The sequence below is a fragment of the Neolamprologus brichardi genome, chromosome 16 (assembly GCF_056152115.1).
Source record: "Neolamprologus brichardi isolate AB-2024 chromosome 16, ASM5615211v1, whole genome shotgun sequence".
Classification (NCBI taxonomy): domain Eukaryota; kingdom Metazoa; phylum Chordata; class Actinopteri; order Cichliformes; family Cichlidae; genus Neolamprologus; species Neolamprologus brichardi.
In genome coordinates this window covers 4,513,633-4,532,781 of record NC_142119.1, presented here as the reverse complement: position 1 = coordinate 4,532,781, position 19,149 = coordinate 4,513,633, and the positions used below count along the sequence as shown (strand labels likewise).

The 19,149-nt window shown below is 39.5% G+C and overlaps 1 protein-coding gene across 10 annotated transcripts in view; it reads right to left on the bottom strand.

Moving 5' to 3' along the window:
• The window catches only part of obsl1b (obscurin like cytoskeletal adaptor 1b), a 41,476-nt gene that overhangs the window by 3,336 nt on the left and 18,991 nt on the right, over positions 1-19,149 (bottom strand). For 9 of the 10 annotated variants that reach the window (XM_087853046.1, XM_087853048.1, XM_087853049.1 and 6 more), the window contains 18 exons: positions 18,712-18,987; positions 15,292-15,567; positions 14,913-15,185; positions 14,322-14,597; positions 13,967-14,242; positions 13,056-13,331; positions 12,699-12,974; positions 12,063-12,329; positions 11,702-11,968; positions 11,330-11,599; positions 10,574-10,840; positions 9,326-9,592; positions 8,641-8,753; positions 8,272-8,425; positions 4,719-4,880; positions 4,493-4,597; positions 3,936-4,202; positions 1,936-2,205 (listed from right to left, as the gene is read on the bottom strand). In XM_087853046.1, the coding sequence (XP_087709172.1) occupies positions 1,936-2,205; positions 3,936-4,202; positions 4,493-4,597; positions 4,719-4,880; positions 8,272-8,425; positions 8,641-8,753; positions 9,326-9,592; positions 10,574-10,840; positions 11,330-11,599; positions 11,702-11,968; positions 12,063-12,329; positions 12,699-12,974; positions 13,056-13,331; positions 13,967-14,242; positions 14,322-14,597; positions 14,913-15,185; positions 15,292-15,567; positions 18,712-18,987 (4,338 nt within the window). The remainder of the gene's footprint in view (positions 1-1,935; positions 2,206-3,935; positions 4,203-4,492; positions 4,598-4,718; positions 4,881-8,271; positions 8,426-8,640; positions 8,754-9,325; positions 9,593-10,573; positions 10,841-11,329; positions 11,600-11,701; positions 11,969-12,062; positions 12,330-12,698; positions 12,975-13,055; positions 13,332-13,966; positions 14,243-14,321; positions 14,598-14,912; positions 15,186-15,291; positions 15,568-18,711; positions 18,988-19,149) is intronic. The other variant, XM_087853050.1, reaches the window with a different exon arrangement.

Below are 19,149 nucleotides of genomic sequence, written 5' to 3'. Positions count from 1 at the left end.
TCCGAAAACTAGCTTTACTTTGTTGTCTGGGTCAACTTTGCTAGCCAGAGACAGAGAGAGGCGTTGAAAAGCTGCTCCAACGGAACTTATTGTTTTTGGAGGAAAACACGAACACGGTGTACAGTCGAGTCTTAATAGCTTACTTACAGCTGGGCTCGTCAGGCACTCTTCTTGGCTGCAGTGGTTATTATTATATTTACATGCTTCCAGCTCCCGTTTCTGCTCGGTGACAGCTCTACTTTTCCTTTTTCTCCCTCCCTCGCTCACAGACACATAACGTGTATAACAGTCCATTCTCCCTGCAGCACGGACTACACTGCCTATGAGGCTACATTCTTTAGAGTTATGCCGGTAGGATTCTGCCTATTAGCTTAGCACAACAACAGGCGCTCTCTCACCCAGGAAACACGCAGAGAGAGAGCGTCACCCTGTAACCATGGCAACCGTAACGCTGCCGCCTGGAACAACAGAACGTAGCTGTCAAACAAAACCCAAACAGTCCTGACCCGCGACAATATGAAACACGGAAGTACCGCCGTGTAATCCATTTATTTCAACAAAGTAACTGTATTCTAAATACCACCTTTTTAAACGGTAACTGTAACGGAATACAGTTACTCATATTTTGTATTTTAAATACGTAACGGCGGTACATGTATTCCGTTACTCCCCAACACTGAAGATAATACACAAACACTCATTTACAATTTCAATTTATTACTTTATGCAATAATTCATACCTATTTATCTTCAAGTTGGAAACTCTGTGCCTTTTTCCTGAAGGCATAAACTTATAATTAAACCCCAAAGGGGATATTTTTACCCCTGGGTAAAAATTACTTTTCTAAAGACTGATTCTTCTTTTATATATTTTATCTAAGATATTAAGAGACACGAGATCTGAAATTATTCTGTGTTTGCAAAATAAAAAAAAACCCAAACTACCTACATGTCATGGAAAAGTGTAATAATTTTTTGCCTTGCACAATAGCAACAATTTAAGCTTTCATTTTACAAAAGTAATCCACACATTTCTTATGATTTTGGAAGTCTGAGACCTGAAGGCAATCACAGATATTATTAGGTCCAAATGTAGATGCAGCTATCATGTGAGCAAAATTAAATTTAATATAACACAATCAGAGCAAATCCATTTACTTCACCAGTGTTTTAATGGCTTTGACTTTTCCTACTCATGCATGGGTTCTGCTCATGTTGCAATCTGCCCTCTTTTAAAAGCTGAGTGAATTTCTGACAGTTTTACTGCCTGAACATAGCACACATTCATTTAAAAGGCGACATAATAAAACTAAAAATAGTTTAACCTACTCCTGCTTCGGCGAGTGCGTGCTCCATTTTGCTTGACCTACATGCCTGTTGATGGACTGCCACCATAAACACCCTATATAGATAATAGAACGCAGCACTGTGGGAGCCAAACATTTACTGTTTTTATTGCTTTGTGCTGTATATACCACGCCAAGTCATGCAACACGCTTTAAATACGCCACATGGGCAGTTTGTTTTGATCACCTGCAAATCTGCATTTTCAGTTCACGGCAAAGAAAACATAATGTTACTATTAACAAACATCATTTTCTCCTCCAACTGTGCATCATTACACTTTCTATATTTTGTTTCTTTGCATTCGAATGAAGCAAATTCGAGACTTTGTTATTACCTCCATCTAGTGGTTCAGGTGTCAATTACACCACCAAGTTTTAAGTTGCATGTTTAACCGGCTAGAGCATGACTTTTACAGCACACACACACACACACCTAAAAGTTAATAATAATCTATAATATTGAAGGATGTCTGTAGCCATACTTTGAGGATGAATTTGCGGACCTCTATGAATCATCTAAAGTTATTTCAAATATGCAAATAAAGCTACTAAAATACTGCCTCTTAAAAATTGCCATTATTCTACTTACTCACTATCCGTAGCTGGGCTTTGCTCTTTGTTTTCCCAGCTGTGAACTCTACCACGCCATTCATTTCCGGAGAGGTCTGCCTGAGGGTCAACCTGTGCACTGTGCCCATCTTCTCTAGGCGTACCCGAGAGCTCGGCTGCAAAGGCTCCCCATTCAGAGTCCACACGGGGGATTTGAAGACAGGAGCCGAGACCTCACATTCGAAGCAGGCCTCATCAGGAGCCATGACTTCCACATCTTTAAGCTCTCGGACCATCAATAAAGACTGGGCTGGGTAAAGGCATGAGAGAGAAAGCGGTTAAGTGTTTTAACCTACGAATACACATTTTTAAGAAGATGTCTCGGTCTGAACAGAGAAGTTAAAACAAAGGAGGCAAAACTTCCATCACTCCATGTTTTTTTTATCCCCAATTCATCCAGTTCAGGGTCACAGAGAGGCTGGAGATCATCCCAGCTGTCATAGGCCAAGGCACCCTATCTTACTTCACAAGGTAAGAAGTAGACAGTTAACTCTTTGAGGAGGCTGACACCTACTGGTTGAAAACAAAACAATCGAGGGTCTCTCTCTCTCTCTCTCTCTCTCTCTCTCTCCCTCCATGCTATGGTAATTAAGCCCCAATCAAGAAAACTGTTTTTAAAAATTAATTACAGGATTAAAGGGAAGTACACCAAAATAAACTGTGAAGGAACAACCGAAGAAAAATCTACCAAATATGAACAAGGGCCCACCCGATCCCCTCAGAATCAGCTCATTTACATCCAATAATTTCTATCTATTTAATAAAACTATAAAATTTTCACAGGCCCTGAAACTACGGTGAGGACACTGGGAAAAAAAGATTTTTTGACAGTTTTTTTTTAATAGCATTCGACTGTTCTAAGTACAGAATACAGCCACTCAAAATGTTCAAGCCTGAAAAACTGTGACCAGATTTTACAGCCACACAGTCAAAATCAAAAGCTATAATCTTTAAAATTGTTCAAGATTTTATTCTATAACTAACTCTGAACATCAGTATCCAAGGAGATATAACGAGGATAACACAAACATCCAGAGCACTGAATGTCAGACTACAATATATTCAACAATCTTTTTAACAGTGTTGCTCCTGCATACTAATTAGCGCTTAAGATGCTGGATGGATGATTTTTTAAAATTACAAAGTCAATGTCTTACATTAAAGAGCCCGGCTGATATTTTTAACGTCAGATTATGTTGCCAAGAAACGTCCCATGTTTTTGCCTTTTGGATCATCATCATCATCATCATCATCATTATTATTACATTGCTTGCCTGAAAGTTAAACAAAGTCTTTCTTTTACTGTTCCCATATTTACAAAGCAGCGCCACAGTAGATTTGCCCTCCCAGGAATAACCTAGGAGGGGTTCTTCTGCTGGCCATGCTCTCATTCTGTTCTCAAACAGGACTCTTTCATGATTTAGGCAAATTTGTAAACCACTACACTATGAAATCAAAGTGTAGAATCAAATCAGTGTAGATGATTTTAATTTGCCAGTTTGGGGACTTATCTATGAACATTACTTTCACCCATGATCAAGTTAAATCAGGTAATTGTGAAATTAAAACAGACTGCCTCCTATATAAAAATGTGCCCCGATATTACACCTATATTCACGAAATAAGAAATTACATGTGGTAACTCTGCTGTTCCAGTAGGTGGCACTATCTGGTTATATATGCACACACAGTATTTGCTGTTGCTACTATAAGAGAGGGATTTTATCCTGTTACAGCTCTAATAACAAACTCTGGGTATTTTAATAACAGACTCTGGGGGGAAGGGGTGAAAAAATGTAAGTCCTGACATTTGTCTCTACAACCCATTTTATGGGATAATCAATGGCACAGAAATAAAAACAGACCTAGTAAAGGTGGTGCATGCTTAGATAAAAAATATCCTGCTAAAAGAACTAGACCTAACTTTTAGTCAGATGTCATTTTTGTGCACTGTTAAGCTTTAATGAAAAAGCCTCTTACCCTCCACTGTCAGCTTTGCAGAGCAAGTATAATCTCCAACCTGCACACTGTATGTGCCCTCATCATCTAGCGCCACCTGCTGGATGATCAGCTTGCGATAACATCCTTCGCTGCAGATCTCGAAGCGTTCAGAGGGCAGGATGACATTGCTGCCTTTGTACCAGCGGATGCTACATCTGGGGTTGGACACTGTGCAGTCCAAGATCACACGGCTCTTCTCAAGGGCCATCTTGTCTTGCAGAGGTTTTACAATACTGACTGGAAGCTCTGAAAGGGAAGGAATGTAGTTTAGATATGGGTCTTATTGAAATCACAACACACTGAGGTAGACATCGTAACCTACCTCACCTTGCTTTAATGATTAGAAAATACATATTCAATACATGCACTAGAGACAGGAAATGTGAAGCTAAATATTGATTGCATTGAATTTTACTGTTTAGTTGGATTAACTGAGCAAAAATCACTGGATTAACCCCCCAAAACTTAAGGATCATCAGGTTGCCCCAGTATGGTTTATCCATTCTAATTAGTTAGAAGGTGCATTATTTGAATACCTTCCACCTCCAAGTAAGCAACAGATTCAATGTGCCTCGCCACAAACTTAATCTCTCCAGAGTCTTCTGCTCGCACGTTGCACATGAGAAGAAAATGTTTTGTCCCTGAAATGAAAACAATTCTGAAATGTTTATTATAAAATATTTTTTCAAATTCTCAGGCTTTCTTTCTGGTTAAAGCCTAAAATGTATTTTTGTTTGTTTATTTGTTTTGGTTTTTGCAAACCTTCCTGGCGGATCTTAATGGTGCTGGTGGGCTGTATCCGCTCCCTATTTTTGTACCATTCCCCCGGCACATCCTCCACTGAGATCTCACAAACAAACACAGCGTTTTCATCCTCTTGGATGTCCAGGTCCTCAAGACCCTGGAGGATCACCAGCTCACGCTCTGTAGAATTCAAATGTAAAAATATGTATATATAAATACATATGTGTATATATATATATATATATATATATATATATATATATATATATATATATATATATATATATATATACATACATATACATATATATATGTATATGTATATATATATGTATATATATATATATATATATATATATATATACATACATATACATATATATATATATATATATGTATATGTATATATATATATATATATATATATATATATATATATATGAATGAATATATATATATGAATGAATATATATGAATGAGGACTCCATTGTATATATAAGATTACAATGGAGTCCTCATTCACACATCCAGCAGACATAGAACATATAAATGTTGCAGGCAGATGGCAGTAGGGGTGGGTTTTTATAATCGATTTATCGATTAAAATCGATTCTGGCTTGGATTACGTAAAATCGATTCATTAAAATCCTGAATCGATTTTTTAATATAAATTTATTTTGCCCGAAATGCCAGAATCTCAGGTGAAATCTCACAAAATTTCAACAACCACCAAACAGCTAAAACAGTAAATGAGAGCAGGAACACGGATTCTGCACAAAGACTTAAACACACAGCGCAGCCCGCGGATCAGAATCAGTTAGATGTCGAATTTCTCACAGTTTGGGCTGAAAGCCGACAGCCCGCTGATTCTGATCTGACGGCGGGTCTGCGCTTTGTGTTCACGCCCTTTATGCGCTGATTCTAAAGCTGTTAGTTTGATGTCTCTCCAAACAATATTGACCGAACCAGCAGCAAAAGAGGATCCAAACTACGCTTCACAAAAACATCGTCAAGTATTCACTCTTACTTTCTCTCTCTCTCTCTCTCTCTCTCTCTCTCTCATTCGCTTGCTTGTTACACAAGTCTACCGTTGTTTACAGCGCTATCGGCCGACTTTTTTTTTTTCTGTTTTATATACTTCCGAAAAGAAAACCTAATTTCTGCCGTTCAATGCTGAACAAATTTAAACTTTTTAAAATTATGCAAAATGCAAAATGCTTAGCCGTGTCTCTAATAAAACCGCTGTAACTTCAGAGGTAATGTTCATGTGTTGATTAATGGTTTTCTTTCGTTTTTGATGTACTGCAGAATATTTTTATAAAATCCCAGGCCAGGAAAAATCACCTTCATGTGTTTCTGTGTTTTATCTTCAGCTACTTTGACACAAAGGCATCTGCTGTGACGCTCACACCTCTGATAAAGTCTTGCGTGTGTCAGCTTCCTTTTTATAGATACAAAAATATGTAAACGTACTAATCAGAATTATAATATTTCTGACTGTCAAAATTTCCCATATTCAAATCGAAGTGAATCGAATCGAATCGAATTAAATCGAATCGTGGATCGAATCGATTCTGGACCTTGTGAATCGGAATTGAATCGATTCTAAAAATCAGTGACGATACCCAGCCCTAGATGGCAGCATTGTGCTGTATTTGTAAAGCTGAAAGCCACGTCTAGAATGCAGTTTCAACTCCTTACTAAAACAACATGGCCATAAATACCAGCTACAGCCAGCAGTACTAATAATTTTATTATTAATCATTAATTACTTATTAACTTCCCAATCTAATTAGTAATAATAGCCTAATAGCACTATTGGGGCTACAATTATGAGCATTTTATTAGAGCAATATATTTGTATAGCTAAGTTTCTAATTTTTCTCACACACAGAAACATTTAACTAATGTATTTTTTATATGTAGCTCTGAATCTGCAAATATTATTCTGATGGTACCCACACAAGTACAATTTCTTAGTAGCTCATCTTGATTTTTAAGAAGAAAGACACTTATTCTCTGCTGTGTTCTTCTTAAACATTAAGAGAACTGCATTATATGCACATGTAAGTAAGTAAGTAAGTAAAATTGTATTTATATAGCACATTTCTAGATAAAAGATCCCAAAGTGCTTCACAAGGTATAAAACAAAAACAGACAAAAGTTAACAAAATGCAATTCTAAAAAGATGTGTTTTTAGTTGTTTTTTTAAAAGTAATCACTGAGTCTGTAGATCTTAAGTTCTGAGGAAGAGAGTTCCACAGTCTGGCGGCCACAGTGGCAAAAGCTCTATCTCCCTTGGTTTTCAGCCTTGTATGCTGAATAACAAGTAGGCCCTGATCACAAGACCTCAGGGACCTACTAGGGACATAGGGGTGTAAAAGTTCAATGATGTAGGCTGGTGCTTGTTCTTGAAGAGCTTTAAATGTCAGAACCAGTATCTTAAAATGGATTCTGAATTCAATGTAAAAATACAGAGCACCTGGGAGACCTACAGAGCTGTTTTCTTTTTCCTTCATTAAACAAGCTAGCAATAAGCAGGTGCAAAAAAGCTCTCAGAACTCTGAACAGAACTCCAACTCTGAAACTAGCAAATGACATGTTTTAGCTGTAAGCAGACATTAGAGAACATAAGCTAAAAGCATCAATGAGATTGTAAAGAATCAGAAAGAAACATGGAAGCAGGAGCGCTAACTATAGCCATTTTGTGGTAAGTACTGCATAAAAAGCACATGCCTATGTCTTCAAGGCTCTAAGCGGTTGTATCAAACAAAAAGCTAATTTAACTTTGAAGGGAGCATTGACATTTGATAAAAAATATCTCACTGCTTTTTAAAATTCCGTCAAATAGATTGAACAAAGTTACTAATCTTACTAGTACTGTTAGCCAAAAAGCAACAATATCTCCAAAATTAGACTACTGTACTCCTTGATATAATGGAGCCTTAACCACAACCTCAAATCGCTGGCAGGCAATACAAAATTATATTTAGTAACTTATTAAGTTACTTATTTGTTGTAGTTTGGTGTAGTTGTGTTCAACTACAACATGCTTCAGCGTGGCCTTTAGCCAATCAAATCACCTAAAGAAAATATCCTGAGACTGAGGGAGCTAGTGAGGTTATTGCTAACTGCTAACTAAAGCTTGGCTTGTTTGAATTACGAATAATTGGTGATTGATGCTATAATGTCCGGCTATACCAGCATAGATACCAATAATCAGGCACGTGGGCTTTATAAGTGTTGAAGCAACAGGTGATTCTTGTTGAATACACCAGCTACAGCTGTGTAGCATTCAGGTTCCAAGCCATCTAACAGTGTCTGATCATAGCTCAGAAGATGACCTTGGTAGTAATTGTGTAATTCTGAATAAAAATGCCCAACCATTTGATGTGGCACTGTAGTGAGTCATCATTCTAGTTTTTGTAAGGTCCTTATTGCAAAAAACACCCCATAATTATTATTATCAAAACTATATAAATTTAGGACCAGTGACATTTTTTTTAAACCTACAAATGCTTTAATACTTGGTTGCCATCAAGTTGGTATCATTTTACATAGTAGACTGTACCGTAGACTTCCACAGTGCAGGATGTAGCTGCATCTCCTGCATCGCAGGTGTACATGCCAGAATCACTGACTTGGCATTTCATGATCTGGAGAAACCGTTTCCTTCCCATTGCATAAATGCGCAAGTCTTTGCTGGTCTTCACCTCAGCCCCGTCCTGAAAATGATAAGAAAACACAAAATAAAACAAACAAATGTAGTAAAATTTTACTTTGAACATTCTGCAGAGATCAAGAGTTGGTTTGGGGAAATTACTCAAAAAAAACCCAAAACATCTAATATCAATGTTTTCAGGGTGTTTTTTTTCTGTGGTCTTTTGTCAGTATCACAAATGTTGCTAGTAAAGAATAAATAGAAAAACCAAACACTGACCTTCATCCATTTCACATCCACGTTGTGTCTTGACAGCTCACACTCGATGGAGATTACTGCCCCTTCAGGGAACCTCTGGTTCTCCAGTTTTCTGAAAACGGTCACTGGGGGCTCTGGTGCAGAAAGAGATTACTTAACAACCAAAATCCTGCTTAAATTTCTTCACACGCATTGCTGCTCAAAATTAAAGTAACCTTTAGAAGTAACTTATATGGATTCATTGCGATGACATTTTCATCCAATTGTCATCGACAGCATTTCATACTGAGCTCAAAGGGATGATGCATACTGAGTGACTGGTTATGGAGTGGATTATTTTACAGCATGAGGTTAAAATGACACCTGACAGAAAAGACTCAGAACCGAGCTACTGCTTTTCACTTGGTTGGGCTAGGCCAATTTGTGTTTGTAATACGAGCCTGGATAAAGGCAGTGGTAGCAGTGCTGTCAATCCATTCTGTTACATGCCTCCACTAGTTGGCACATGGCCAGCGTTGAGTGGGCCACTTTAGCTACCAGTTTAAGGTCACAACAAAATGAGTAAAGTTGCAGTTTGCCTGCTGTGAACAGAAGTGCATAATAAGTTGGCCTGGACTACTTACATAATTATTGAGCTTAACAGTTGAGCAATTTGCACTCATTATCGCAAAGCTGCTTCTCTTTGCGATTTCTCAAAAGTACCTACCCTTTACAACAAGCCTTGCAGAGGTCTTCAGATTCTCTATGCAGAACACAAAGGTGCCAGTGTCTTCTACTGACAGGTTAGAGATAGTAAGGCTGTGGACTTGTCCTTTTGCGCTCATACGGAAGTGATTAGTTGGCTTAAGCTTGAGTCCGTTTCTCATCCATGTGCCCGGGACATTGGGATGGGACACCTCTACCTCAAAAGAAGCCGTTTCCCTCTCTGTGGTTTTAATGTCAGTCAGTCCCCTCTTGATTGTGATTTTTCGAGCTACAGAGGCATCAAAGTGGGAAAAGTCATGTTTGAGAGACTGGGAACCTAACACGGGCATTTTCATTTCAGGCATTTAGCGCTTAGCAGACATGGCGTCCTTTTATAGTCGGAGAACAGGCGTGGAGTCTTTTTGGTGCACAGTGGTTAAACAATACAAGCTGGCACGTACACAAGCCATTTGAGCACTGGGCTTTACGCAAAAGCCCAGTGCACTTTGGAAGGGCCAACATTTTTCACTTATTCTAACACAGACACACATTCCCTGTGGAAAAAAAGGAGTGTTTATTTTGGAGACCTGATGACAACAACCTCAATTTTGAAGGCCAGGGTGTAAATTTAGATGCAATAGGAGGAGATCCAAATTCATAGGAGGTGCCAACAGCAGCCTGAAGTACTGACTTTCCCCTTCCCACCCACACTAGTGTTGAAAGAACAGCCTTTAATTCACCCACTGGCCTGTGGCTCATAGGACTACGAAACACAAGAAGCATCTGCAAAGAAAACCAAGCATAAGTACATCTTAATCACCACAACATACCAGTTTTACAGTATGCCAGGCCTCAATGCTCTCGAGAAAGTTAAATGACGCTTATTCATAGGAATTTTCTATTTTGTTTACAAAATCAAATTATGGGCTGTGAACAGAGGCATCTTTTAATTATCAAGCATTTAACCCTTAGAATAGAATTTGGTGCATCCTGCCCATGTGTAATTATCAGGGCTTTGTTGGTCCTGCGTCACAACAGAAAACGCTGGTCCGAAAGTCAGCTTGGGCTGTAAGGATATCACCTGTTGGATTCCATCATATTTCAGTACAAGTGCCAACCTGGTCCCCAGGTCACTCAAATTACTCTTACTCAGTTAATTGAAATTTGCCTTCATATGAAGCAGTGATGGAGGCTGCGCGTGAGATGGGGTTGTCGGCAACAGCAGTAAACAAACAACAACAGGGCATAGTGAGAACACGTGGGCACTTACGTTCCACTGTGAGCTGGGCTTGTGTGCGGTCATGAAGGGTTTCACAGCTATAGGTGCCCCGGTCAGACATTGACACTTTGTGGAGGGTGAGACTGTGTTTGCGGCCCTTGTGCTTCAGAGTATACTTGGCTCCAGGGTGGATTAGCACCCCTTGCCTCATCCACTGCACCTCTCCCGAATCCACACTCACCTCCACTTCTAGAGTTGCTTCACTGTATTCTTCAGCTACAACTGGTGTCATTTTCTTACTGAACAGCACCTGTTGCTCTTGAAGTGAATGTTAGGAGTTAGTATATAACAGCGTGTCAACAGTTTTATTGCATCACTTATATTCAATTACAGTATGCTTAAGTTATGTATGTGGTTTTTGTGAGGCCACACCCAAACCAACGGGAATATGTAAACCAGCAAAGGTGCATGGCAAGTTTAAGCACAGAGAATGAGTAAAAGGCTCTGTGGGGCCTTACCCCCTGCAGTGCAATACACGCCAAAACCACTGAGCCACTTGTCTCTGTCAGTAACCAGAGGAATTCTGATATGAGAACCTGTGAGGTGCAAGCTGTCAAAGTCACCTTTTCAATAGTTTAAAGTTGTTTGCAAGGTATATGTGTCATATATGCCATTAAAGGTAAACTACTCCACTGAAGCTTGATAGTCACCAGAGAAAAATAAGGAAACTTAATGTTGAATATTCTAACCTCTATGGATCATTCAGAAAAAATTTGTAAAGTGTCAATCGCAGGGGCCGCAACTCACCTTGAACCTGTAGTTCTGCCTCTGAAATCAACCCCTCTGCATCAGCTGTCACTCTGCTGCTATCTGAAACCACGCAGTTGTTGATGCAGAGCATGTGGCATAGCCCATTGCTGGAAACCACAGTGCGCTCGTTCAGGGCTACTTGCTTGCCGTTTAAGCGCCACACCAACTTGGTGTCCTCTGGTGAAACCACACACTTAAAAACGGCATCTTCTCCTTCACAGATGATGACATTACGAAGCTCTGCTATGAACTCAATAATACGGGGGGCTGAAAAACATTCATATGAATTGTGAGCTCAAACTTTGCTCACATGTTACAATTGCACATGGGCAAGCATATTGTCTCTCTTAATGATTTACATGGACTTACTTTCTACAGTAACAGTGGCTGAGGTCCTGTCATCTGTGGATTCACAGACATATTCTCCACTGTCTTCCTCCATTAGTTGGTGGATGGTAAAGCTCCGCTCTCTACCTTGAGCCCTGATTGTGTGCTGACGGCTTGGAGAGATCTCATTGCCATTTTTCAGCCACTGAACGTCTCCTTTTGGCTTGTTGATCTCACATTGTAACGTAAGGTGGGTTCCCTTTAGAGCCTTGATATTCTCCAACTGTCTAATAAATTTAACCTTCATTTCTGTTGGGCAAAGAAATACAGTTTTAGATGATGGCATCTTGTAATCAAATACTTAGAAAGAGAGGTCACATTTTGTTAAGTGACAAATTCCTACCTTTGACTAAAAGACTGAAATACATCTCATCTGTCTTTACGTCACAGACATATTCTCCAGAATTAGACAGCTGCAGAGGATTAATGGTGAGCTTGTGGGTATTACCCACACTGGAGATGTGAATGTTCTCCTCGTTCAATAGTTGGCCATCTTTCAGCCACCGAACATTTGCTCTTTCATGGCTCACAATGGCACACAGTGTGACGCTCTCGTTTTCATAGGCTGTGATGTTGTTTGCTTTTTTATTCAGAAACTTGGCTGGCGGCTCTGAGCAAAAATACATTTACAAAGAAGCTGCTTGAAATTCCAAGTGCAAGCATCATTAACCCCCTAGGACCTGGCGTCCACATATGTGGACATCACATTTTGGGTTGTCTAGACCAAAATACTTAATTTTTCTCTACAAGGGCCTGATATCCACTTACAAGGACGTTATACTGCCACTGTTCAATCAAAATTTAAAACGAATGTCCTCATATGTGGATCTCATTTTTCTCAGAAACAAAAATCAGGTCCCAATCAACCCAAATAGCAAAGAAAAATTAAAAATGCATGCCATGAAAGAGTTTGGGTCGTAGGAGGTTAAACCTAGTCATATGAAATTCTGACACATCTTTGAACATCATCTTAACTTACCTTGGACCTCTACAATTGTTATCAATTTGTCATCGAGGGCATCGCAAATGTATTCTCCAGAGTCTGAGGGCTGAAGTCCAGAGAGAACAAGCTTCCTAACAACGTCATAGCTGTCAATTTTTACGCGAGTATCTGGTTTCAGTCTCTTGCCGTTCCATAACCACTCAACTGTGGCGTTTGGCCGAGACACTTCACACTCCAAAATAAGATCATCTCCTGCTACCAGTATATGATGCTCTGGGTGGCCTGCATTTCCAATGATCTGCACAGGAGGCTCTGAACAAAAACGAGCACGTTATCATTTTGTGTTGAACATAAAGGAAAGACAAGTTGTTAAGTATTTATTATTAATATTACCTTTGACAGTGATATAGAAGACCATTTTATCATCCACTGCATCGCAGGTATATTCCCCTGAATCTTCAAATGCCGCATTTAGGACCACCAGAGATCGGAAAACACCTTGCTCTTCGATGCAGTATCGCTCATTGTCATCAATAAGCTTGTCATCTTTATACCAGCTGACTGAGGCATTGGCTCTTGAGAGTTCACATACAAGAATAATGTCATCTGATACTAAGAACTGTTTTTCTATTTTTGCATCTGTTTTTCCAAGAATTTTTACAGGTAATTCTGAAAATGAAGAAAACAGAACATTCCATTTATTGGAACAGAATAATTGCCAGACCATCTGCAAAGGAAAAATGTATTCCTTCACTGCTAGCCAATGGTTGCAGGACAGTCAAGCTATATACGCTGCACTCGCAAACTATTCCCCAAATGATAGTGAAACAGTCTGGAAACCATTTGCCTTCAAAGTAAAAGTTGTGCCTTCTAAAATGTGTTTGTTAAAGCAATAATGTCCTACTTTTGTCAATGTTTTCCAAGTTTTACTGCTGCTTGGAGTGTAAATGTCAAGTGTTTGCAGACAAATCTCTATCTTTCATGCACACTACAGGCAACTGCAGCAATCTGCTAGAAACCAAAACAATCACAAGGTTTTTGGTGCTGGGACACATACACATTTTTCTCTAGCAACTGGAGATCAGCAACTAGTCTCTAGGCCTGTTTACAGACAGTACGTCTGTGTTAAATCTACACCATAGATATGTCGTAAGCACAAACCCTTATGAAACCTTAGGGTATAGCCTTCCTAGAAATATAACCACACATCACCATTAATGCAGCCTGCCACTTCCATGGGCAACATCAGTGGCTCTACATAGATTCACCCCAGAAGCATAATTCAGGCATGAGGCTTAACCTACCTTGCACAATCACACTGAAATCCATTACATCGTCTTTTGCGTCGCAGACATATTGCCCAGCATCTTCCACTGTCAGCGAGTGAATGGTCAACTGACGGATGACGCCATCTTCAAGGATTGTGATGTTTCTAGAGTCTTCGACTTCTTCCCCATTCTTCTTCCAAGTGACTTCAGCATTTGATCTTGAAACCTCGCAGTCTAGAACTAGAGTCTCCCCGACCATTTTCTCTACTCTGCTTGCCATCTTCCGAGGACGAATGAAGCGAACAGAAGGCTCTGTGTGTTAAGTGAATCTTAAGTTAGAGTGGATATATGCTGACATAGCAAGAGCCTTCTAATTATTAATTTTAATTACCTGCTATGTTTACAAAGAACGTCTTGGAGTCATCCGCTGTGTCGCACACATATTCTGCTGAATCTTTGACAGTGGTTTCAGGTATAATAAGTCTTCTGTAGACACCATCCACCTCCAGAATGAGATTGTCATTCTCCTCCACCTCGAGTCCATCACGATACCAGCGTACCATTGCATTGGGCCGTGAGATCTCACAGCTTAGCACCATCCTCTCAGAGGTCTGCTGACACAGTTCCATTTCTGACTGACTTGGGGATACAATCTTCACTGGAGGTTCTGAAAGTGAACGGTATTACCCAGCCTTTCAATTAAAACAATACTGCATAATATTGTAAAGGCTTCTGTATGCAGCAGTTAAAATATTTCTCAGCTCTTTGTAGAGCAACAGACCAGAGTTAATTTCACCTTACCTTGGTGGGAGGCCATTTAGATGTCAATATTTTAGCCTTAAAAATGTTCTGATGATGCGTGACATTGACTTGTTTTATTTAAATATGCCAACCCCCTAATAGGACATTGTGCTCCATTCTCTTAGAACAGTGACATATCCCCACATGCACAGACAGTATCTATAGTGTCAGGTGTTTGTACCTGTGATATTTAGGTGAAAGAATATTGAATCGTCAGCTGTATCACAGACGTATTCTCCAGAATCCTCTACTCCACTAGACAGTATCTTAAGTCGTCGATAAGGCCCTTCTACCTTGAGCTTGATGTTCTCACTCTCTTGAAGCTTTTGACCGTCTTTATACCAGCTGACCACACCACTGGCACGAGACAGTTCACAGCTCAGAATAATTTCATCGGGGACATGACGGTCAAGGTGGACATCCTCCTTGGGATAGATTATCGTCACAGGAGGTTCTTTGGAGAAATAGTACAAGTAATTGAAGCCACATCTGTATATGCAGATACAATCAGCAGATGTAGTTTTTGAATTCTGGACTGTTGTATTTGAGTATTTTATTACCTCGTATGTTAACTTTGAAGACTAAAACGTTGTCTCCTGCACGAGATGTGTATGTAGCTGTATCGGACAGTTGGGCTGAATTTATAATCAGCTTTCTTTTGGTGCCCTCTGCTTGGATTGTAACATTATTGGTTGGTTGCATTTCAGTTCCGTCTTTGTACCATTTGACAACACCATCACACCTTGATACTTCACATGACAGAACAAGCTGTTCATGTTCCACAACACTCTGGAAAAGGTCAGTCTCTGGGATATCAGCAAACGTTACCGGTGGTGCTGCAGAAAAAAACAAAAACAAAAAAATATACTAAAATAAGTTTTCGGATGAATCTAGATCTCATTATTTATGCTCATGCACAAGTTTTCACAGCCTAGTCATGCTGATTTTAAACTTTGCTGTCAAGATAATAACTCCTCACAGACATCAGAAGCATTGGTGGGTGTTAAGCCATGTTTGAAGTGATGTAAAAACATATGTACGGCAGTGCACTCATGAAACACTATTTACACAGATTTGCGGGAAAAAAAGTTCATCAAAATACATGCTGGACACTGAAGACGCTGTCCTAAAATGTAAAGCATGTATACAGAAAGCAGCTAAACGTTTAGACGTTTAAGAAAATCAGCTACGATGGATACAATGATGATCAGGTTTTGCTTTGTTAAGTATTAGAGGTCATGAAGGTGTACAAAACAGAACAGTTAAAACATTTGCCAAGAAAACATGGCCAAAAGAGATCATATCACCTTTCACCTCCACACAGAAAGTGTTGAACTCTGAATCATCATCAGTTTTACAATTGTACACGCCAGAGCATGAAGATGTGGCCGGTTTCATAACCAGTGTCCTCTTTTTGCTCTTTGAATCAACGTTTAGTTCCAATTCTGGCAAGAGTTTTATTCCATCCTCATTCAAGCAGGTCTGGATTGCAGAATGTGAGATCTCGCACTTTGGTTTTATCAGTCCGCCTGCTTCAAGAGGATCGTTCCTCTCAGCCTCTGGAACAGCTGAGAATCAAACCCATGCTATAGGATCTTCAATTCATTAACAGTAACCAGATAGCAATGGTAAACAGATTTGCGTTTGTTATCCTACCCTGTACAACTTACTTCAGTTTTTATAATCAAGGGTGAGGTATGCCAACAGTGATTTTAATTAATTGATATTTGGCTCCAGAATGGTGCAAATGTTGTTTGGCAGACCGTGAAATCACACCATTATTTTAACATATAGCACTACAATGTAGTATGTAATAATAGTGTAGTATGCCTGGTCTCATTCCTAGGGAGTCAGATACTGTTGTTGTGTCAAGACGGGCATCTATCGGGTAACCACAAGTTGTCCTTTGGTGTTGGTGCAGTGACACACTGGGTTTATGGTTCCACCCATAAACAGGTCTTACTTCAAAGTCATAGAATATGGACACTCCTAAAGTATGAATTGGCACCATATTTAAACTCACTGGGAAGCATAATTTCTCAGTGTGCATGGCCACTTTTGAGAAGGGGTTATATTCCAAACCAAGATCTTTTCCTGAACCTAACCATTAGTGTTCAGTGCCTAAACATACAGTCCCAAACAAAAGTTTAAGACCACTTGAAAAATGGCAAAACATTATATTTTGCATGGTTGGATCATAACAAGGTTCCAAGAAATGGGAGTGAGACAAAACATTTTTTTTGAGCATGCATTTATTGAAAACAATGCTTAAACCGAAACAGGCTGTTTTACTGCTGATCAAAAGTTTAGGACCACAAGCCTTTAAAAGGCCAAATCTGTGCAAAAATGTGGATTCATTGTCTGTCAGGTAGTCACACTGTCATGACGTTCTGATGGCAAAGGCAAAAAAATGTTCCCTTTTTGAACGTGGTCGGCTTGTTGAACTGCATATGCAGGGTCTCCCGCAGTGCACAATTGCAGCTTAAATAATCCTGAGGGTTATGGAACCAAAATGTCAAGTGGAAAACCCCAAAAATTTCACCAGCACTGAGCCAGAGGATCCAGTTGGCTGTCCATCAAGAAACTGGACAATCCTCGACCCAAATTAAGGCCATTACTGGTGCCGACTGCAGCCCCATAACCAACAGACACTGAAGGGCTTCATAAAAAACCAAAAAAACATCTCCTTGACATCATTTTCATTTTCTGGTCAACCTCAGACAAGGCTGAAAACCACAGAGGTGGCCTCGTGTCCATGAACGCCACGGAACTGACCGTTTGGACTTTGCAAGAGAGCACCAAACATTGGACATTGAAAGGTGGAAGAAAGTTTTATTCTTTTACTGGGTTTTTTTTGGAGGTGTGGTCCTAAATTTCTGATAAGCTTTAAAACAGGCTGTTTAGTTTAAGCGTTGTTTTCAATAAATTGCATGCTCCCAAAAATGTTTTGTCTCACTCTCATTTCTTCTTGTTGATTTTTTTGCCATTTTTAAGTGATCTTAAACTTTTGATTGAGGCTGTAGTAAAAATCAAGTTAAAATGAAACTAATCAGTAGATCAAAAAATGTAAAACACAGTCAAAAGACAAACAAGGCATCTGTTTTTTCAAAATTGTATTATATACTGTATTATAATTGATCAAATTGTCTTTTTGGAAACATTAGAGGTGAGGATTATATTATTTTATATTAGTTGCTGAATCTGGCTTCATTTCTGATCAACCTATGTTTCTCAACATTTTCAGCAGTTTCCTGAGCCCTTAGTCTGTGCTGATTTACATAGACAAAGACATTTATGTCTTGAAAAAGCCTAAATCTAAATTCTTTTTCTTTTTTATATCTCAGTTTTGGTCTCCACCAATCAATTTAACTCTTTAGCTGTTTTTCTTTTTCTCCGAAAAGCTGCAAGTGTTGTTTCTCTGTTACATTGGCGATCGTGGCTCAAGAGTTGGGAGTTCGCCTTGTAATCGGAAGGTTGCCGGTTCGAGCCCCGGCTTGGACAGTCTCGGTCGTTGTGTCCTTGGGCAAGACACTTCACCTACCGCCTACTGGTGTTGGCCAGAAGGGCCGATGGCGCGATATGGCAGCCTCGCTTCTGTCAGTCTGCCCCAGGGCAGCTGTGGCTACAACTGTAGCTTGCCTCCACCAGTGTGTGAATGTGAGAGTGAATGGGTGGATGACTGGACGTGTAAAGCGCTTTGGGGTCCCTAGGTGGGACTAGTAAAAGCGCTATACAAATACAGGCCATTTACCATTTACATTGTTCTGGAAGCAGAGTTGATGAAATTTTAAAAGTGAGTAATTACCTATCTGTGATCAAAATCATAGCAAAAACTCCAAATTGTACATTTTTAATTTGGATAAATATGTTCACCAACATTATAAACATATACATTCAAATATTGTTCCCTAAGCTAGTCTATTAGCCAAGTATTAATAGATGGTTAGTAATTCTGACGAAGCTCAAAATACTTAGATCACCTGCAACATCCACCTTGAATTCTATATGGTCATCTGCGGCTTCACAGCTGTACATCCCAGAGTGTCTGACTTCTGCTGACTGAATGACCAGTGCTCTCAGTTTTTCTTTAGCTTGGATTTCATATTCACTCTCTGGAAGTAGCTGTTCTCCATCTTTGTTCCAATAGACTTGGGCAGTTGGCTCTGAGACTTCACACTGCAGCTTAATTGGGCAGCCTGCTTCAACAAATTTGTTTCTCGCAACCTCTGGAATCGCTGAAAACCTCACAGGAGTAGCTGGGGGGGTATTTAAAAGATTTGCAGAGGACTGCTGTTAAGCTGACAGAGCATCATTTAACAAGCAGTGTGAAAATAAGACTTTTTGGGTTTGATTAATTTAGCACAGCTAGGATTAGACTTGGTTTTTCACAAGGTGTTTTCAACTGCATGAATAAAAAG